General features: G+C 34.9%; 3 protein-coding genes across 5 annotated transcripts in view; all 3 read left to right on the top strand.

Annotated features, from left to right (window-relative positions):
- The window catches only part of LOC117110513, a 3,225-nt gene extending 963 nt beyond the window's left edge, over positions 1 to 2,262 (top strand). For all 3 annotated transcript variants that reach the window (XM_033253265.1, XM_033253264.1, XM_033253263.1), the window contains exon 2: positions 415 to 2,262. In XM_033253265.1, the coding sequence (XP_033109156.1) occupies positions 416 to 1,486 (1,071 nt within the window). In that variant the 5' untranslated portion in view covers position 415 and the 3' untranslated portion in view covers positions 1,487 to 2,262. The remainder of the gene's footprint in view (positions 1 to 414) is intronic.
- Positions 2,263 to 4,908: 2,646 nt separating this feature from the next.
- On the top strand, positions 4,909 to 17,845 carry LOC117110494 (NADH-ubiquinone oxidoreductase 75 kDa subunit, mitochondrial-like). The gene is made up of 17 exons (XM_033253219.1): positions 4,909 to 5,011; positions 6,368 to 6,546; positions 6,701 to 6,808; positions 7,220 to 7,296; positions 8,520 to 8,601; positions 8,882 to 9,024; positions 9,955 to 10,073; positions 10,730 to 10,896; positions 11,258 to 11,407; positions 11,664 to 11,723; positions 12,671 to 12,756; positions 13,005 to 13,200; positions 13,632 to 13,856; positions 14,751 to 14,904; positions 15,162 to 15,337; positions 16,127 to 16,261; positions 17,220 to 17,845. The coding sequence occupies exons 2-17, from the start codon at positions 6,388 to 6,390 to the stop codon at positions 17,361 to 17,363; spliced, it is 2,181 nt and encodes a 726-aa protein (XP_033109110.1). The 5' UTR covers positions 4,909 to 5,011; positions 6,368 to 6,387; the 3' UTR covers positions 17,364 to 17,845.
- Positions 17,846 to 20,724: 2,879 nt separating this feature from the next.
- On the top strand, positions 20,725 to 23,144 carry LOC117110477 (secreted protein CSS1-like). Its single transcript, XM_033253194.1, has 3 exons — positions 20,725 to 20,849; positions 21,161 to 21,228; positions 21,796 to 23,144. Exons 1-3 carry the CDS (start codon positions 20,725 to 20,727, stop codon positions 22,890 to 22,892), a joined length of 1,290 nt encoding a protein of 429 aa, XP_033109085.1. The 3' UTR covers positions 22,893 to 23,144.
- Positions 23,145 to 23,155: the final 11 nt, after the last annotated feature.

The raw sequence follows: 23,155 nt of genomic DNA, 5'->3' as shown, positions 1-23,155 counted from the left end.
GTGGTCTTCCCACTTGAATCCGCCACTGATCTGGTTAATAAGCAAAGCTTTTGTTATGTTTAATTTTATTTTGCTGCACATTGTGATACACATTGGCAATTACTTCTGTGAGACAATTGATAATAAAGCAGTGAAAACAGAAACATGCAAATTTTATGAATTTGTGGGATACTGTATGGGTTAATTCAGGGAGATTCTTGCTTGCTTGCTGAGTGCGGGACGTCATCCTGATTTCTGAGAGACTGGGGACCCCTCATTTTGCATTCTCATTTGCCATTTTTTGTTTCATGTTTATAGCGTTAACATACTTGTACAAAACCTAGTTCAGAGAGCTTCTGCCCTCAGCTTCTACTTTCTTTCAGCTGTTTGAAGATATAAATATATTTTTATTACTGTTCTAAAATTTCTTTGCAGGATGACTTCTTTAAAGTTTGAAACTAAGCCTATTGAGATCAAGAGGGTGGATAACATCACTGGGTCATTGTTCAGTACACATTATAAGAACAAAACACCAGTGATTCTCACTGGCATCATGCAAGACTGGCTGCCAATGGAAACCTGGACTAGGGAATATATAGAGGGAGTCCTTTATGAAGAGTTTGGTGATGAAGTAACAGTGCTGAAATCAAATGACAACAAACATTTTATAGACCATTATGAGATATCAGAAAAAGTAGAAATAACTTTTAAAAATTTCATGGATTCCGTATTTCATCCAAAGCAGTGTACAGACGATGAACCAGTTAAATATTATCTGCGTACACACTCCATGCCTTCTAAACTTTATGAAGACCTGATTATACAGAAACAGGTTAAGAGACTGCTAACAGCTATTCATCATGCAAAGAGTAACAATGTCATCTCTTCAAAAAGCCAACAGGAAAATCCTTCCAAAATGTCATCAACATTTAGTTCTACTGTCCAAGATGTTCATCCATGGGAAGAATTCTTAGAATTTGGTGAAGAGGAGTGTGTGGAACCAGAAGTTCTTCATGAAGAGATGCAAACCAGCCTCTATCCAGGCTGGGGAAATAACAATGGGAATGTTCCAGTGGACCTTCCAATGCCATTTCAGGAAATGTTCAGAAAAGTTTTTAAACCAGAGACTATGCAACTCTGGGTCGGAACAATGGGTAATGTAACACCACTTCACTTTGATCGCAATCATGGCCTTCTTGTACAATTCATAGGTTGCAAAGAGTTGATACTATTCTCTCACACTGACACTTCTTTTCTGTACCCCTACCCAAGCCACACATCACGATCACACACCAGTAAAGTCAATCTGCGCGACCTTGATACATGCTTAGAGCGATTCCCGCGTTTGTGGCATGCGCAAAGGTACACATGTGTATTGCACCCTGGTGAGATTCTTTACACACCTCCCTTCTGGTGGCATGATGTCACATCTCTGGATGGCTGTGTGTCTGTCACTTTGCCATGGGACATCACCCTAGATGAAGTACCTCTCAATATGCTAATGTAAACATAGTGATTTGCACTAATCTAAATTTGTGAAATGATAAACAATATAGCTTCAAATGTGTACTGCAAACTGCAATCTTTAAATATTAACAAATTTTAACTGTAGCTAAGTTGTCCTTTCATATGTCCTATCCAGACTATCAATTATCATTTGACAAAAACATGTGACATGCCTAAATATGGTCATGATGACATCACATCATGACCATATATAGGCACATTATGACTATAAATGTGAAGTACAGCTGTGGCTTGGGGTTTTTTTTTTTTAAGGAGTGTTAGGGTATTCCCTTACCAATATAATTGTATGGTCGAGGGTCGAGGGGTGTGAGCTATTTGTGTGAAGTTTCACCATCACCATATTTTGCGAATTTGCGGCCCTCAACTGATCATCGAGGGGCCCCCCGACTTCACCTTCATGGCCCCCCCCCCCAAATTGTAATTTTATTTTTTAGTGGTGTGTGCCTGGGGTGCATTTTGTCTAGAGTTTGGGAAGACAAATTCCCCCTCCATAGTATTCTCTAGATATCTGTAGATTTAATATGTCATTTTAAATATAATTTTCTGGTTGGTACAAAACTAATTATGGTAAGTGAGTGCAATGAATAATAAATGATGTGGTGCCTTTGTGTTTAATAGAGAAATGTTTGTTAATGATAAAGATATTGAAATATAAACTCAAAATATATAGATTTATTTGTCTTAGTTTTGATTGCTGAAAGCAAGTAATATTGTTAAAATAGTATAGTGATATTTTAATAAAGTTTAATAACTTTGGTCATGTGTTCATTTTTTGACTTTAGAAAAATGGGTTCTTAGGTTTTACAGAATATTAACTCACCAAAGTAGCGGATCCATCACAGGAAGACCTTGAAAACAAACAAATTATTATAAGACAAACAATTTTAACCTAGCTGTGCATAAATGCAAGCTAAAGGAAATTATACTCGAATGCCAAATGACCCAGAAATATTTAGATTCAACCAGGGAGTTGTTTCCAACCAATATGAACAAGTTCTCTTCCAGAATGTAGGCCAATCTATTTTTTCATCAAATTAGTTTTCAGATACATTATTTCATTTACCCAGATAGTACCCTTACCAAACGAGCACTGTGTGAACTGAACTACAAGATGAGCGATTTACTGAATATAAAAATCTATAATTATACAAATAGGCCTACTGATTAGGGCCTATGAATTATGATCGCTGCATTTAATCAGATTATCATGGTCAGAAAGAGATATTTTAGGAAGCTTAAACTCTATAAACCAGATTTATAGACATTGACAATGACAACTTCATTCTCCACCGTATTTTCGAGACAGCCATAGCCGTTTTCCTCTAAACAAAATCACAACAATTGAAAAGGATACCCTACATTGGAATGAATTCACTTTTCTTGTCTCAAAGTTAGTTAGATTGTTGTCCTTGAGGGATAGGCCTACTAATAAACCCAGTGACCGTAGAGCATTTTTAGCACGTTTAACCATGCTAAATTTAAAGAACAACAGAACAAGTTCTTGATAGCAACTGAAGCTATACCTGGGGATATAGAGGAAGGCACACACACACACAGACTAGCTAAAGAAAATACTGTACTATGAAGCTTGAAATGTGTCGTCATTCAATTAAACAGCTGCTCGTCACCTGGCCCTAATATATTCACCTAAACATTCTAAAAATACTTCTCCCCACTACCATTCACATCGTATTATTTGGTAATTTTATTACAAATGGGGGAAAAGGGGAAAATAAAGAACTCGGCTTCCATGTAAACAAAAATCTTCGAAACAACTGTCTTTCAAAGGATTTAGATATGTTTTGGTATGTGTCCCTGTGCGCCCCATCCCCCACCCCGTTACATGCATGCATTATTGGCTGATCATTTATGGAGTCAAAAATTATAGCCTATTGGCATCTGATAAAACGAAGTCTGAAGGAGCTTTTCATAGGCGGAAACTTTGAGTGTTAGCTGCATGTAACCCTCAAAACGAACCCCCGCTGGTGGTCAAATAGCAGGGGGATTTAAGAGTTCAATTAAAAAGTCATTTAAATAATTAACAATATTTAATTACCCACGTTATAGAGCAAATGATGGGTCTGGTAAACTTACTATTGTCAATATATAGGCCTATTCAATTAATTTTTTTTTTTTTAAATCGCATATCCTGCAATTTGTGTAGCAGTATATACGGTACAATATTGGCATTACTGCATGATGTAGCGATTAATGAACAAACATATTATACAAGTACAATAAATTAAATTACAAAAAAAAAAAAACACAAAAAACACTGAGCCAAAACTTACTACAGTATCACGGCGTACGTATTACTGTAATACATGCGTACTTATTAATATCACGAAAGTATTAGTATCACAATACGTACGTATTTACTATCACAGTCGACATTTTTCTACTCCGCGTGTTATCAAATTGTTATCATTAATTTCTGTCTCTTATACACATCTAGATGTGTATAAGAGACAGGGTGTGGTCCGGCTTTGCCACATAGTTGCATACAACTGAAATCTGTTAACAATCCATTTTTACCGACGCTTATAAATTTTCAACCAAAGAACACATGACATACCATAAAAAAAATATGTAAAATCATTTTATAATACTGTGATAATGAAAGAGAAATCAACTGTGCTCTTTGTTATAGATCCATGTGGTCGATTTGGTCTTTGTTAACATTTCTGAAGAGGGATAAAAAAAATGTGCTGGCTCACTCTGAGAAATTTGTATCTGTCAGATTTACTCTGTCAGATTACTCTGTCAGAATGACGTAAAAATAATGTACAGCGTATTCTGCCGCTCTCGATATGGTAGCTCCCGGATTTGATTGGTTATGAGTGTTACTTAAAATAGAAAGCCAACCCAACTTTACCCTGGTGTAGTGCGCCGTTTATTTGTGTTCGAATGTGTAATAAAAAGCATAAAAATAATAATAAAATAAAATAAAAGCATATAAAGTAGATGATGAATATTTAGCGAGAGAGCTACAAATTCATACATGTTTATTATAGACAATATTACATTTATGCGTGAGATTTTGGTCCTTAAGCGTGAGACAGGTCTTGAATTTCGAATTGTATAGTTGAAACAATTGTTTTACCGTAATAACTAATTAATAGCTTTAATAACGAATTAGAATTGATAATCTGTACTGACGAATCGATAATCCGGAGTAACAAACTGATCCGTATAATAACAAATTAATAATCCGTAATAACGAATTTCCGTAGTAATTCGTAATAACGAATTAGTTAATCGTAATAACGAATTAGTAATCCTTAATAATGGATTAGTAATTCGTAATTAAACTGAACATTAGTGGCACTAATGGCTTTCGTAATTATTGGTAAAAAAAGTTCCTAGCTAGCTAGCTGAAGTTGTTTGTGACGTACCCCCTCTATCGTCAATGAATCGACAGCTAGGATGTCACAGGTCACCAACTAACTTGCCAGCGCCAGTGAATGCGCTGCAAGATTCCGGTGTTTTTTTCTAAAATAAAGTAGTAAGTGATACAAGAATTACCATATATTAATATTGTCATTATATTTTATAACTCAATTTGACAATTCAAACATTAGGGTGACCACTATACGATATATATATATAGCTAAGCCTAGGCCTAGTTAGGGCCTATCTATACACTACTAGCCTACTACTACTAGGCCTACTACTACTAGGCCTAGCTAGGCTAGCTTGGCCCTGGGTAGTTAGGCTAGCCTAGGCCGGGTCCAACTACGCCCTGCACTAGCTAAGCGCAGCGCCAGGCAGGGCTAAAAACTAAGGCTAGACTAGTAAGTAGTAGGCCTAGTAACTAAGTACCATACTGTAAGTTTTTATTTTAATTGCGTGAATATTAAACTAAAAAGTCAGCTCAATTTTTCTTTTATTTGTGGAGCAAATCGGTGGGAAAACGAAAGTAAGTGCACAGAATGGTAATAACTGCACAATAATACATTGTTTATAATTAAGATTAGGCCTAATAGGTCAAACAAATAGGTCTGAAATGCATAAACAGTAATAGTACTAGGCCCTAGTCTAGTAGTAGTAACTAGGCCTAGTACTAGGCCTAGACCAAATTTTTGTGCGGAGGATATATTCCCCACGCAGGCCTTACTTTACAGTCTGGGACTAGGCCTAGTAGTAGTATTAAATCCTAGTATGACCTTCCTAGATTGTAAAGTGCAAATGAAGCTGTAATTATAGCCTGGTCAGACCACTTTTTTAAGGAAGAAATCTTCATCCAAGTCCTATTATGTGCATGAGAAATTGTCTAATAAATAATAAAGTTTACAAGCAATACTAAATATCAAGGAGATGGTATTCATCGAACATGGCGTAGTAATGGTGAGACTGTTTAAGGTTAGTGTTATTACTGTATATTAGGCCAGCTTTCACCAATCAGCACCTCACCAGACAGCGCAGGCAATATATCTTTTGCACAAAAATTTGGCTTAGAAATCCATCAGCTCATTTCGGGAAAGTAAGGGCTGATTTTTTTGTGCAGATTTTGCCTAAAATAATAAATTTAATTTAACTTAATATATAACCAATGTTGTATACACTGGTTATGATTCTGCGCACCTATTTTCCTAGTTATTTTCCACACAAATTTGAGCTGGTTTCTGAGGTATCGTCCGCACGTTTAAAATACTATCCAGTATGGGCGCCTCAGACTTGTGTAAAATGTCGCAACAATAACCACAGCCAAACAATCACAAACACTCACGTTTTTCTAATTAAGGCCTTAAGTGTTGGAATGTTAGAAAGAGCTATTTTTCAAATGCATTCTTTTGTGAAAAATTGTTTATGGAATGAGTCAATGCTAAGTTTTTACATTCAAACTTTCTTTAATTCATAGAGATAGACAAATAGACAACGATGTTGAGGGCACCAGTTAGTCGCGCTGCAGTGTTAACAAGGCAGTTGCTTGCCCCAGTCACTAGTATACGGTATCAGTCCACTGCACCTCCAGAAAAAGTTGAAGTGTTTGTTGATGGAAAATCTGTGCTGGTTGATCCAGGCACAACTGTTTTGCAGGTAAGCTTTCAAGTATTATGTACCAGGAGATTAAGAATTATTGTTTAATTTTATACAGAATATGAATGTTTGTTTAAGCTTAAAAACATTAATTTAATGCTGATTATCATTAATTTCTTTTCCATTTATAATGTCACCCTTTTCTCCCCTGAAGGCATGTGCAATGGTTGGTGTTGAAATCCCGCGTTTCTGCTACCATGACAGACTCTCTGTTGCCGGGAATTGTAGAATGTGCTTAGTTGAGGTTGAGAAATCCGCAAAGGTAAGTAAAGAGGCTTATATTTTTGATCAGTTAAAATGAAATTTGAAAACACTGTAGATGTATCATTTGTATACTTTAAAAAATTTGCAAAAATTTTTATAGTTTTCATTTCCTTTCAATGACTTGTTGCAATGGTGGGATACTGCATACTTTACATTGTTATCAATTTTGTTTCCCTTTTGTAGTCAAAGAGTAGATGAGGCCACCAACATGTTATTTACATTTTTGAAAGCCTAAATAGTCAACCTGGTGTAACATGTCCATTATAAAGAAACTAATTATTTTGTCATATTTTATTAACCAACTAATTTTTATAACTATTTTTGGAGTAGGTATGACAGAGTGGACCTTAGACCTATAAGACCCCTAAAAAACTCAACAATAATTACTGTATGTTTTTTTATGTTTTAGCCTGTTGCTGCTTGTGCAATGCCTGTAATGAAGGGCTGGAGCATCAAAACAAATTCAGAGTTGACAAAGAAGGCAAGGTAAAAGACATTACGTAATAGTTACTTGTATTATACCAAATTTCTACTCTTCTATGTTATAGATCCCACAACTGAGCAAACTCTACACACAAACCATTGCCACTACCAGCAATAAAGCATGAAAAACAATCAGCCACTAAATATGTATGAAAGTTAACCAGGTCTGTAAAGACCTGTCCAGACTATCAGACTTTATTTGACAACAGCATGTGACATGCCTAAATATGGTCATGATGACATCACATTGTGACCATATATAGGCACATCATTACTATATATGGGCATACAGATTGAAAATTAGAGCGTGGACAGAGCTTTACCACATGTTTTTATCATATTCTAGTTTTTAAAGTGGCCCTCTCCATGGCAGTTGCAATTTCAAATTTGCTTCATCTTCATCCTTCTATGGCTGATGAAAATCGGATTTTCCTTCATGCGATTGGTTATAATGCAAAGTAGTGTATAACATAATTTAGTCTATACGACAGTTAAGCTCTCTTTGCACTTGTCTCAAGTTTTATATGACAAATACCTACAAAAAAAACACACATCGTAATAGCACTTGCAGTACCCGCAGCTACTAACTAGGGGATCAGATTCATCACTAGTCACCAAGCGCAGGCTTGGTGGTCTAGTAGTTAAGATATCAGGCTAGATACCTGGAGGTCGTGGGTTCGATTTCCACCCGAATCATGTGCAAATTTTTTTTTCGTTAGTATTTGGGACGTAATCAGTATTCAGTATAACACGTCAGGTAGGGCAAAACATCACTCCTGTGTTATTTTCCTGACGCAAATACACATCGTAATAGCACTTGCAGAACCTGCTGCTACTACAGGATTGGATTCATCACTAGTCACCAAGCGCAAACTCAGTGGTCTATTGGTTAAGACATCAGGCTAGATACCTGGAGGTCATGGGTTTGATTCCCACCAGAGTCACTTTTTTCGGTAGTATTTGGGGATGTACTGAGTGTTCGGTATGATAACATGTTAGGTAGGGCAAAACATCACTCCTATAAACACCTACTTGCAAGTTGCCTATAATGTGTGTGATATGACATCATGTTCATATATGGTTTTAATATGAAATGTACTTATGACAGAAAAATTGTCAGAGACAGTTTTTAATATAAATTTAAATTTGTTTACATCTTACTAATTTTTTAAAAAATTGTTAACATTTGTGTGAGCAATTATACTAAATGTGATCTCTGTTTTCAGGGAAGGTGTAATGGAATTCCTATTGGTCAATCATCCTTTAGATTGTCCAATTTGTGATCAGGGTGGTGAGTGTGATCTACAAGTAAGTATAGACAACATTTAAAACCAGTTTATTGCACATGGAATACTCCTTAGTGAAATACTGAGTTTTCCAGTAACTACATAATAAGTATAAAAGTACAAGTAAGTACATTGTACAATACTGTAAATACAAAAAGAATAAAATTAATAAGTAAAAAGCATATTTACTATTACTAATGTACTTAATAATGTACTACATAGGTATATTATAAGTAGAGTACATTAAGGACAAATAAATGCCATATTAATAGATATGAATAACATTTTCGTATGTATTCCAGGACCAGTCAATGGCATTTGGAAGTGATAGGAGTCGATTTGAAGACATCAATTTCACAGGCAAGCGGGCAGTTGAAGACAAAAACATTGGTCCGTTAGTCAAAACCATTATGACCAGATGTATACATTGCACAAGATGTGTAAGGTAAGTTAAGCAAGAATATTGTCAAGGATATTTATATAACACTACTACAATAATTGTTGGAAATATAGATGTGTGTCACCATTTTCATTATTAATTCTCTTATATAGTGCCAAATGCATTTTACATCCTCAATAACCTTCAATTCTATATTCGATCTGTAGACTAATTATGCACTATATGCAACTTTCTCCACTCTGCATGGATTTGGGGCCTCTTAACACTCTGACCGCCAGGGGTTTGAAAAAATAATATCAGCCACTGCCAGACTTTGTAGCAAATTGTAACACTTTTCCGAAGTGATCATATTCACATGTAGTGAATACTAAAAGAACTACAAACATTTTAGCTTTACAATGGTACCAAACACTTTATTCTAATCATAATCTGTGACCCGTAACAGTAAAATGAAAATGCCTCACTTTTGGAGGTTTACGCAATTCGCACAACGAAGCTGAGATAATCGCGATTTTGTGAAAGTAAATCAATACTGCTCTATGCAAATGTAAACAAACAAATAGTGAAATACTTACAGTTCAGACCGAACATAGTGTTCAAATTGTTAGTACATGTCGGTAATTACCCCATCTATCAGATTCGGTAAAAAACCTGAAACATGGAGATTCCGAGTTTGGCGTTCAAGCGTTGCGTTACCAAACACGGAGATCTCCATGTTTGGCGGGCAGAGTGTTATGCCAGGCACTCGCTCTACACTCTGGTCATCGGCTGACGCAATTCTATGGAGAACGCAATGTTACAACGCACACGACGTCTAGAGAGCGGAGTTGAGTGGGTACTCGGCTTTAACCTCTTGATTGGAAGTTGGAAGCTTCACAGAGGATCCACACACTTTTTTCTCCTACAATAGGCATCAATAATTTATACCTTCTCTAAATTGAAAAAACAATATCAAATTAAATTTGCTGTTGACAGGTTTGGGAGTGAGGTTGCTGGAGTAGATGACCTGGGCACCACAGGTCGTGGTGGCAATATGCAAATCGGTACATATGTTGAGAAAATGTTTGAGTCAGAGCTTTCTGGTAATGTTATAGGTAAGTATCAACATGCTTCTTCCAAACAATTGGTCTAATGATGATCATCATAATTCAGGTGATGAAGATGAAGATTTGTTTTCTTTATGTGGAATATTTAATTTTCCTTCGATAGACAACAATACTTCTGTACAAAAATGCATGGCAGTAATAATAACACATACTGTACTGTTATGATGTATGTAACTTTTCTAATTCAAGAATTCATATCACATAAGACTATCTTGTTAAAAGAAAAATGGTCCTTTCATTGATTGTGATGTTGATGATGGTGATTATTGTAGTGCAAATGGTAGTAGCAGTAGTAATGGTTTAAAATTTGTAAAGTGCACAATTCAAAAAATCTGAATGTGCTGTAAATACAAGTGCACAGATGTGTGGAAATGCAATAATGATAAGGATGAAATTTCCCAGCCAATCAAGCCCCTGAACTGGAGTAGAGGGCTACACCCTTGTTGCTGACCAGGGATAAGCCCTGTTCAGCACCTTTTGATTCTCATGATCATAGAGGTTTTAATGATAGAAATGATTGAAGATGATGTTTCTGATAGTAGTGGTCGTGGTGATGATAATAATATAATTTAAATTTAGTTGCAGTGTCATAAAGTGTATCATAAAAAATCTACTTTTTAAACTTCCTAATTGTTATTTATTAGACCTTTGTCCAGTGGGGGCATTGACGTCCAAACCATACGCCTTCACTGCCAGACCCTGGGAAACTCGTAAGGTGGAATCCATCGATGTTTTGGATGCTGTTGGCTGCAACATTACTGTTAGCACCAGAGCTGGAGAGGTCATGAGAATTCTGCCTAGATTACATGAGGTAAACAAAAATGTATTCATTTATATAACAAAGTAACATAAAATTATCAAGGCAGTAATTCATTTTTATTCATTCACTCATTTGTGGTTTATTCAAAAAGTACATTTCAATTGTGTGTATTATTATTATTACAAACCAAAAAAAAACCAAAAAAACAGAAGATCATTTATTAGTTATTAATATGGCATCTAATATATGTAATAGTTATTTAGAGGATAGACTTGCAAAAATAGTGAATGGTGGAATAATAGAATTTGATAAAAAAGATTCTGTGTTTGAGTATCATTGGCAAGTAAGAGAGACATTCCACAAGAGTTAACAAAGTGAGGTATATTTGGTATATTTTTTCCTTTATCTTCAGGATATCAACGAAGAATGGATTTCTGACAAAACACGCTTTTCATATGATGGGCTAAAGAGACAACGGTTGACAGTTCCTATGGTGAAGGATGCGGAGGGAAATTTGGTAGCAAGTACGTGGGAAGATGCTTTGCCAGCAGTTGCTTCGCAGGTATGTCATAATGCCATCAAACTGTTCCGCTATTCTCCACTCCTTTGATGCTCTAATTGGTCAGTTGATAATTTTGTTTCAATGGAACAGAAATTTGAAGACTCTGCAATTACAAATACAGAGAACTGCATAATTCTGAAATATTAACACTATGATGTTTATGAAATACAAAGTTGTTATTAAAAAATTTGTAAAATAGAAAAAAAGAAAATTTAATTGATGACAACTTTATGTGAGAATTTTTGTTTTTTTTCAGCTTATCAGTACAAGTGGAAGTGAGATATCTGCCATTGCCGGGGGACTTGTTGATGCCGAGGTTTGTACATTGAATCAATACTCGCATTTCAATTACTGTAATTACCTTATTTATTTGAATAAACACCCCGCTTTGAATAGACATATCCCTCGAATAGACATCCCCTCCAGAGCCTGGTTTGAAATAAACGCCTCTCTTGAATAGATGCCCTGGGGAATTTATTGGCATTTATATTTTCCTCGAATAAACGCCCCCCCCCCCAATCCCAACTCCTGTAAACACAAATGGAAGCAACTTCATTCCCAACACATGCTATTAATGTTGTACTCCTGTAGAATTACATTTTTTCTAACCTGGTTGGGATCAATAAGCTGTATGATCACAGAATAACACACTTTTGACGGTAATTATCATAGTACCGCATTTACAGTAAAATTAATCCATTGTATCCATTTTACACAAAAAAAAATAAATGTCTCCCTTGAATAAACGCCTCCCTCGAATAGACACCCTCTCAAAAACCCTTCTAAACAATAGACCCCCGGAGCATTTATTCAAATAAAAACAGTAAGAACAAAGTAGTTAGAAAGAAAAAATCATTATTTCCCACATATTCGATGGAAATGTCTCATTTTGGAGTCATTTATCCCAGCCTTTTATTAATAACAATACTAATAAATGATGATTTGTATACCACATATTTGGTTTAAAAGCTGTTAGCATAGTGCCACTGAACATTGCATTCTGCTGTGCATATTGATACTACACAAATTCTTGTTGATTAATTGATTGGTTAGCAAAATATCATTCAAAACCCCCTTCTCCTGATCACCTTGTCTCTTGTCAATGATGTTCCCCTTCCTCATTATGAAATTTTCAACACAAACAAAACAAACCTTGTATATTAGTTAATGCTAATTATACTTTTGTTATATAATTGTAACATTTTAGTGCTTTTCTTATTCTTGAGAATTGAATTGATATATTTGTTTTTAATTGAATACCAGGCTTTGCTAGCATTGAAGGATCTTTTAAATAGATTTGGATCCGAGGCACTCTGTACGGAAGAGGTTTTCCCAATGGATGCAGCTGGGTAAGACACAAGTGATAAAATATCTGGATATTGCTAAACACCTTCACATGGCACATACTGTGTGTTCTCTTGTATACAATAATTCTTCAACACTCCAATGATCAATTTTAAATACAAATTATTAAAACTATAGGGCACCCTATACCATACTATTTTGAAGTCTACTTTGAAGAAAGCAATTTGTTAGAAAGGTCATTATTCAAAGCTAATAATAAAATTTAGTACTATGTGATTGTCTATTTTTCCAGCACTGACTTTCGCTCAAACTATTTGTTGAACACTGGTATTGCAAAGGTTGAAGATGCTGATGTATTACTATTAGTTGGCGTAAATCCTAGATATGAAGCACCACTGTTCAACGTACGTGTTCGCAAAAGTTGGCTGCATAATGATCTGAGCGTCGCTATGGTTGGTGAAAAGGTGGATCTCACTTATACATATGAAGTGAGTACAGTTATCTTATTTGTTTTTTCTTTGCTTGTTGAGATACAGAACCAATTCTATATTAGCAACCACCTCCTCTTCTCCGAGGAGTACAATTCCAACTTTGAGAGCAAATGAATAAAATATGTATTATTCACACCCTAAAAGATAATTACACAACTCCTGTAGATATAGTGTCTTGTTGAAGGACACAATATGACTTGAACTTGCATTCATTAAATTAAAAGCCAGAAGACTTGTGCCACACACCACCTTATGAGGGAGACCCGTGCAGATATGGCATACAGCCTTTGCCTCCACACACATCTTGTATTTTTGGGGATTTTTTTTACATTTTTTGATTTCTTAATGTTGTTATTTACTGGTGTTTTCAGACGAATTTAAAAAAATATATGTATTGGTTTCATTTTACTATTTAATAATTCATGTAGCATCTTGGAGACACAACAGATATTCTTGCTCAGTTAGCTAAAGGAACCCATCCATACAACAACGTGCTAGCCCAGGCTAAGAACCCAATGATAGTAATTGGCAGTGGGGCACTGCAGAGGGAAGATGGGGCTGCCATCCATGCTAACTCAACTACAATTGCTCAGCATGTGCGCCAGAATAGTGCAGTTGAAGATGACTGGAAAGTATTGAATGTGTTACACAGGGTAAGTGCAAAAAAAAAAAAAAAAAAACTAATTTCATAAAAAGTAAACAAATTCTCCTGACTTTCAAGGCTCTCACCTGTGAACAACCATCCTACCTTCTTGACCTCCATCCCAAAAATACCCCTTTTCGTTCTCTTCAATCCTCTCACCAATGCCTTCTATCTATTCCCCGAAAACTATTGGAAAAAGATCTCTCACATTTGCAGCTATTACACTTTAACATTACTAAAATATCCACTTTGAAATCTAACATCAAAACATTATTTTTTAATTAAACATCATAACTTTCAGTCAAAAGCACATTTGATTTTAAGATTGTTTTATAATTTGCGCTATATAAATTCCTTATTATTATTATTGTTACATAAATTTTAAAAAAAAATTGAATATTTGAATTTTTAAGTTATCAGCTGTCATCTGAAAATCAGAACAAGAAAAAATGTATTGGGGTGTTGGTAAAGTTGTTGCCATATACCGTATTTTTAAAAATATACCCTCCGCTTTGAATATATGACTCCCTTGCATAAATGCCCAAAGCGTTTATATTTTCCTCAAATAAACGCCCTCTAAATGATTGCAAACAAAAGTAATGGAAGCAACATCATTCACAACGCATTCTATTACTCCAGTAGCATTACATTTTCTTCTAACCAGGTTGGTAAATCAAAATCTTTTCATAATTATACAATATCACGGTAATGTGTTGTAGTTCCACATTTACATTTATTTGAGTACATATATATCCATTTTTACCAAAAAAAAAAGGGGGGGGGGTGAATGCTTCCCTTGAATAAATGCCTTCTTTGAAAATGATGACGTCACGACTGATCTATAATTGTTATTATGTTGATGAGTAATGTGTTTTTCCATTATATTTCTTATTTTTATTGTTAGGTTGCCAGCCAAGTAGCAGCATTAGACCTAGGCTATACAGCTGGTGTAGATCATATCAGAAACAGTGCACCTAAGTTACTTTTCCTGCTTGGTGCTGATGAAGAGACAATCTCCCGGGCTGACCTTCCTAAAGATACTTTCATTGTTTACATTGGTAAGTAATTTTGATACTAAAATTTTACACCACTGTTTTAGTTTGTTATTATTGTTTAATAATAATGATAATAATAATAATAACGATAACATAAGATAAGATTGATGTCTTTGAACTTTCGTTGGCTATTCTTGGTTTCTTTCGTCCAAATGAAATACAAAACTCTTCAGTAATCGTTCTTTAACATCCATTAACATCAATGTATACCTTTTAATGGAAAATTTTAAAGGTAACACTTTTAGTTGTATTCAATTTAGGTCATCATGGTGACAGTGGGGCATCGATGGCTGATGTTGTCTTACCTGGAGCTGCCTACACAGAAAAGATTTCCACATACGTGAACACAGAAGGAAGGGCTCAGCAGACAAGGGTTGCAGTCTCACCTCCAGGCTATGCAAGAGAAGATTGGAAAATCATTAGGGCATTGTCAGAGGTATGTACACATCTGTCATTAGGGCATTGTCAGAGGTATGTACACATCTGTCATTAGGGCATTGTCAGAGGTATCTACACATCTGTCATTAGGGCATTGTCAGAGGTATCTACACATCTGTCATTAGGGCATTGTCAGAGGTATGTACACATCTGTCATTAGGGCATTGTCAGAGGTATCTACACATCTGTCATTAGGGTATTGTACATTCCTCTTTTGCCAGCAGTCTATACGTGGCAAGGACAAGCCAATCACTCCTCGAAACGATTTTTAGTTAGCAATACAGGATCATATTATTACTACAGGGCTAAGCAGTTAAATGAAAGTTATAAAATGGTAAAGAATCATTTAAATATGACATTTCATTATGAAGTTACAGGAGTTTAAACATACAGCTGTTTAAAGAACAGTATTTGAGAAATCATCCTTTGAAGTTTACAAGTTTGTCTTTACTCACCAATTGTGAATGTGTTCAAGAGCAATCTAAATGCTTTCCTCTTTTCAAGAGCATTTTAAACAAGTGTGACAGTGCCATTGAACACTTTGTGGACAGATATTATTCATTGACTTTATTCAGGCTGAGACCGTCATCAAATCGTATAAAATGTTGTTTAATGTTGAAATTGGGGGAAATAAAAGCATAGCAGGATGCATAGATATATATAATTTAGTTTATTGCAGTGAAATAGATTTTGAAAATATTGACATTCCAACCTTTCTTGTCCCTTATCTCCAAAACATGATTTGCAAAGAGTTTGGCTCATCTTTATTTTGCATAATTTTTTGAAGGTTGCTGGTGAACCGCTGCCATATGACGACCTTGAAGAACTGAGGTTAAGAATGACACAGGTGTCGCCTAATCTCACCAGATATGGTGATGTCGAGGAAGCCAATTTCTTTGCTCAAGCACAGGCACTTTCCATGGTAAGACCTCATTTTTGTCTTCTGTCTGTCTGTGTGTCTCCCTCTAATTAAAGACCCCTCCAATTAAAGACAGCTGCTGCTGGGGAGCTTGTGATTTGAGCCCATAATAAGTCCTAGGAGGTAGTGGCTTCACATCATCATCCTTGCATTCCCCAGCTTTGAATCTCAGTTTGTAAATTCTAGCACTATTTTGGTAGAATGTGGTGTAGAGAACTCAAGATGTCACATTTGAGTGAATTCATTCCATGTTCACTGTATTGCTGTGCAATCAAAATATCTGTTATGTTATAAATCTTATAATAATAAAATGCATTTGTGTTCTTGATTTTTAATAAATTTAAATCTCTTTTTTCTGCGCTACTGCTGTCGCTGATACTTATTTTGCTGTCGCTGTTTGCTGGTATTATTTATTATTATTCTCATGGAGTTTCTGGGAATATCCAAGTGTTTTTTTCTAGTGGCTCCATGAGAGTATCAGTATATTTTTTCTTGCATGCTGCACTGTTCTGCGCTGCGCTGTGCCTTGCCGTTTTTAATCGCTTTTACTTCCAGAGATCAGAGATTTATTTATATATTTTATGTGTCCTTAAATCAGTGGAGGAACTTTATACAGCAATTTAGTTTGCTTTTTGTTTATCCTGTCTCTGATTTTTGGTATTGGTATTTCTGTATGTTTTGTTTTCTGTTTGACGAAATAAATGAAATGAAATATTTGATGAATTTTGACAAAGCTCCTTTTATGTAGCAATCTACAAATATTTCTGTATAATATCATTTATAAATTCCAATATTTTTAAGAACCTTACTATTTAAATTTATTCACATTGCCTGTAAAAACATACACCTACTACTGTATATTATTCAAATCCAGAAACATTCAGTATTGTATTCATTCCATTGATTTTCTTTTTTACATGAGAACTGCATAACAGTTCTTTACCAAATCCTATCTTTGCAGAATGTTAAAAAACAGCTCTCAAGCAATCCTCTCACCAGCAAACAAAAGGTTCTACAAGATTTCTACATGACCGACCCAATTAGCCGCGCTTCGCAAACAATGGCCAAGTGTGTCAAAGCAGCCACATCTGTCAAGAAATCATAGCCCATAAGATACTATCTATTAATAAAGTTTTAACAAAATAAACTATATAGTATTTCTATCAGTGGATCTACATTTTTATTCAAGCAAATTAGGAGCATTGTGTAAGGGTTGTTACCACAATTGTTTTTGTTGAGACAGACAAAAATCTAATGCTCTTGTCACTTGTCTACTCCTAGATGGTGTTTTGCTTCTTCTGACAAAAGTTTGTCAAACTTCTTTGCAATTATCTAGCATAATGAGGAATGAAACTTTAAATGTGTGATATATTATTTTGCTTGAAAACAAATTCTCTAACTATAAATACAGTTAATGAATGAATATGATCAATATTAGGAAACTTTAATTAAATTTACATAAAACTTCTGATACTGAATCTAAAGACAGAGAATTTGCAATAGACATTCTTGTATATATCCAGTTATTAGTGCAAATTGGAGAGTTTCTTGATGTGGTTACATGAATAAATCAGGAATTCAATCGTTTTTTGGACTAAATTTTTTTTTATTGAGATGGTGGTGATGATGATAACGCTACGGCGATGAAAACGGACTGAGCAGTGATGGTGATATTGATAACGACCATGATACAACTTGTTAACAACCAATCTAGCTTCAGTTTTGCACCTCGGCACAACAAACAATAACAATGAAAATACCGTTAAGCATCAAATAGTGACTACAGTAGATTCAGTAGCGTCACTGCTATGAAGAAAGAATTAAAATGGGATTCCTTGCATTTAAGGAGATCCGTAAATAGAATGACCATTTTTCAGCAAGCTTTATTTAATCGCCTTGCCATTCCATTACAAGTGCACTTGCGTCCTGTCACATACTTCTCAAGACATTGTACATATTCCGAGGTTAATGCCCAAAAGGACTGTTATAGATTTTCCTTCATACCAAGAACTCTACGAGACTAGAATCAAATCCCGAATGAAATTGCATCAATAGAAGACAAAGAAAGGTTCAAGATTGCTATATCCAACCACCTAAGGAATACAGAACACTAAGTTACAGCGCCACCACTCCTTCTCGCTTTGCTCCTTTTAGGGGCGTTGAGGAGTACAAATCCAGATCCAGATCCAGAAATAAAAGCCCTGGCCTCTTTTTTTAGGACCCTTGGATGGTGTTCATTTCGAGATTATTATTAATACAGTATTATTTATTCAGGGAAAAGATGCAATATACAAAATATAATACAAATAAAAAAAAATCGAAACAACATAACATTAACAAGTAGTGAAAATATACCATAGTCATTATCTGCCAGGAAAGCACAAAAGCAGCCCAGACCATTGTTATCAAATAGGTGTGTACCTCCAAATAATGACTACACACAAAAAACAAAAACAAAAAAAATACAATACAAAACAATGGGCTTTTCAAATTGAATCTTGTAAATTTTGGAATTGCTACTATAAGACATTTTTCAACTTTGCAATACGAAATTCTATTTTTATATTTTTTAAATTGTAACCATGAGTACAATAACATAATATATTCATACCTACACGCTATCATAATAATCAAAGATAACGTCAGTCTGAATGCAAGTACTATCTCGAAAGAAGTCAATAATATCTTGGTTAGAAGCCCATGGATGGGTTTCTAATCGAGGTTTTACGGTATATATTTTAATTTTTATGTTTACTGTATATTTATGTGGCAGTACACCAGACTGTTAAGATGGAATAGCCTAGAAGAAAGATACATATATCCCCCGTAGTTAGTGGTGGCGCCAGCGGGGGAGGGGCTTAACCCCTATCGACCAAAGTTCGTCGGGCAGTCGGACCAAAAAAAAAAAAAATCGGCTTAATTTTCCCATTCCAGCCATTTCCGGCCATCTAAAAGTCCCAATTTTGTTTTTTAAATTTCGTTTTGGGAGGAGGGGACACCCCCTCCCATACTCCCGACGGGGGGCCCTGGCCCCCGGCCTCCCGCTGGCGCCTCCCATAAGGCCAAATTTATCGCATAAATTTTATGCTAAAAGGATTGAATGGTATTATTAATTCGAGTTTGAGTAATTTAGTCAATAAATTACGTCCGTCTTTTATACCTGCGGAGAACCATGCCAACTTAATTCGTATGTCAGCCAATTAAAAGCCACTGCTTCATGCAGAAAAGATTCTTAATGTCACCCACAAAATAAATTTTAAATACCTTAAAAATGAAATTTATATAACTTTGAATACTCTTATATAACATAACGACATAAGTGCCTTTCAATAAGTTGGAGATCGAAAAAAAGTCAGTGATTTACCGACGTTCTACTACGAAAAGCCTTAAATTTGTTGCCAAGAAAAACAAGACTTAAACTTTCGAATTTTCATACCTGAAGAACAAAATGTTTTGATATATATTATTGAACATAAACTGTTGATAGCGCACGCATTACAAAAGTAAACTGACCCATATGCCACAATTTATGCAGGTTTGTTTACTGTAATTCTGTTTTCGTTTGTCGTCGTTCGTTCTAAAGTAATTTTTCCACCATCTAAAAAGATTATACGACCCATCAAAATTGTCCAGTGACCCAAATATTAGGTCGCGACCCATATGTTGCGGAACGTTGCTGTAACGACTAACATCATGTAGCAATAATTAAAGAGAAAGGATATGATATTAAAGGAAATGTAGCAGTTATTAAACGTCAATCCGTAAAGACCGAATAAATTTGCAGAAAAACAATAGACCAGGATTAAAAACTATAATGATAAATATTCTGACCAATTATAGCTTACTTAAACCCATAAACAAACCCAATCAAGCGCGATAGGAAGATGTTTCTGGGAACGAATTTAATTGTTCAAATGATGATAAATTTAAAAGAAATGCATTGAACACTTTAACACTCATATAAATAAATATTTACCGGTAACAATTAGATAGATGAAAAAAAAAGTAAATAAAATTCTGTACTTTCAAATTATTTATTTATTAACATAGTAATCGTATATTTATATTTATTGTTGTTATTCATTATTGTTATTCATTATATTTTAAGTGAAACTTTTAATAGTTTATCCCACTCCCTGCTGTAAAACACATAGAGGTATCTTACATTATGCGCTATATAAATTGACAATTATTATTATAATTATATAAGAATGGAAAAATGACTGTTTTCGCTTTTAATTTAAGAGATATAAAACAGGACGAGACTCATGATACCAATTAGGTAAGCCCTACTATCGAAAAAGAAAAAAAACCGCACATCAACAATTTAATTACTACAGTAATCGGGATGGGTTTCAAAAATTAGGCCAATAGAGCGGAATGGGTTGGTGTATGATTGGTCCTTGAAAATACATTATCGTTTTCCGATACTGATTCTACTGAATCAAAGTATGCATTCTTCCATGATGGCAGTCGACTTGATTCTAAAAAAAGTGTCAAGACCCGGAATCACGGGCACACCTCTGCATTATGTATCACCGGAAAAGCCTTCAGAAAATAATTTTGTATTTGATGTTAGAAGCGTCAACAGGTAAGAAGCATTTATTCTTATTCCTAATTATTCATTTAGTTTTTTATTTAGTATTTTGATATAGTTTTTCAATATTGTTTATAATCATTTAATTCGATTTATTTGTAAGAGGCCTAGGTGTTATGTATACAAATAAAATATATATATAAATTACAATACAAAAAATAAAAAAGAATGGGTTCCAAAGGAGATTTTGTTTCACTTGGTGAAATCGTGTCCTTATTTTCAACTTTGTTCTTGTTGGTACTGTATTAATATTATTGATTTTATTAGATGCATTAGATCTTATATTGTGTTGACTTTTACTTCAGAATGGGAAAGGTATTTTTGTTCTGGTTTCTGTTCTTGTTGGTTACAAACACCGAATGCGTTCCAATCAGTAAGTCTGTACGCTATTATTATTTTTTTTTTCTTATAGATTTTGTGCACTATTTTATGATAAGTGTATCTAAAAGATTCCGAATAAATAAATATATATAATGTGTAATCTATGTCCTAAACATGTTAGCATTATAAAATGTGTAGTATACAGCCTAATAGTATATAATAATATATTTTACTTAAGATAATTTGATTATACATAACATATATATGCTTATATTATATTATATGTTAGAAGAAAACAATGTGATTTGTGAGAAGATGCACGGTGATGATCAAAGCGCATTAGACCGAGGCGGCCACTTTGTTGTGTACATAGGCCTACATAAGAGTCGCGCATCTCCACCTCACCTAGTTAGCATCTTAGTACTCTAATGAAAAATTATCTCAACGATTATATCTTTGAGATACATCATAATGTTACCATAATAAATATTATAGGTCATGTATTTATCAAATATGTGAAAAAAAGAAGAAAGTCTTCCTCTTGTGTTTGCAAACTGATAATCTATACCTATCGTATTTACACAGGTTAATTTTTTAAATACATTCTTATCTTTATCAGAAAATGAAGGTTTTGTATCTTCCGGTGACCGCGAGAATGGGAATAATGAATTCTCAAGTCCAAACAACGTCAATGGGAAGCTATTGCCTACATCTAATACCGATGTAATGTGGTTTGATAATATGAAAACGAGCAGCTCATTCTTGAAAGAATCAAGTGAAGTACCTGAGTCCTCCAGCGTAAGCGACATTTCCGACATTTCTAGTGAGAAAGAATCAAGTGAAGTATCTGAGTCCTCCAGCGTAAGTGAAATTTTCGACTTGTCAAGCGAGAAAGAATCAAGTGAAGTACCTGAGTCCTCCAGCGTAAGTGAAATTTCCGACCTCTCCAGCGAAAAGGAATCAAGTGAAGTATCTGTGTCCTCCAGCGTAAGTGAAATTTCCGACTTGTCAAACGACAAAGAATCAAGTGAAGTATCTGAGTCCTCCAGCGTAAGTGAAATTTCCGACCTGTCCAGCGAAAAAGAATCAAGTGAAGTATCTGAGTCCTCCAGCGTAAGTGAAATTTCCGACTTGTCAAGCGAGAAAGAATCAAGTAATGTATCTGAGTCCTCCAGCGTAAGTGAAATTTCCGACTTGTCAAGCGAGAAAGAATCAAGTGAGTCCTCCAGCGTAAGTGAAATTTCCGACTTGTCAAGCGAGAAAGAATCAAGTGAAGTATCTGAGTCCTCCAGCGTAAGTGAAATTTCCGACCTGTCCAGCGAAAAAGAATCAAGTGAAGTATCTAAGTCCTCCAGCGTAAGTGAAATTTCCGACTTGTCAAGCGAGAAAGAATCAAGTAATGTATCTGAGTCCTCCAGCGTAAGTGAAATTTCCGACTTGTCAAGCGAGAAAGAATCAAGTGAGTCCTCCAGCGTAAGTGAAATTTCCGACTTGTCAAGCGAGAAAGAATCAAGTGAAGTATCTGAGTCCTCCAGCGTAAGTGAAATTTCCGACCTGTCCAGCGAGAAAGAATCAAGTAAAGTATCTGAGTCCTCCAGCGTAAGTGAAATTTCCGACTTATCTAGTGAAAAAGAATCAAGTGAAGTATCTGAGTCCTCCGGCTTAAGTGAAATTTCCGAGAAAGAATCAACTAGCTCTTTTAGCGTAAAAACTTAATTATTTCAGGCTTATATTTAATGCTGAACTCGTATTTCTAAACCCAAGCCTAGTTAATTTTATATTATCCAAAGAGATGGCCACTTGGCATTTCATCTTGCTACTTTCGTAAAAAAAACGGTATTCAGATATTGATCTTTATTTAAATGATTATTAACGTCACTTTTCTGCTTAAAACTTGAGTCACAATTGGTCTACAATTGGAGTATATAAGTTACAAATAACATAAATAAAAATGTTCCAGTAGAATTTCAATAAATAAC

Source organism: Anneissia japonica, unplaced genomic scaffold (assembly GCF_011630105.1).
Source record: "Anneissia japonica isolate Jap-2015-1 unplaced genomic scaffold, ASM1163010v1 scaffold3040_len1308831_cov196, whole genome shotgun sequence".
Lineage (NCBI taxonomy): Eukaryota > Metazoa > Echinodermata > Crinoidea > Comatulida > Comatulidae > Anneissia > Anneissia japonica.
Note: the sequence above shows the minus strand (reverse complement) of the source record. Positions and strands in the feature narration are given on the sequence as shown.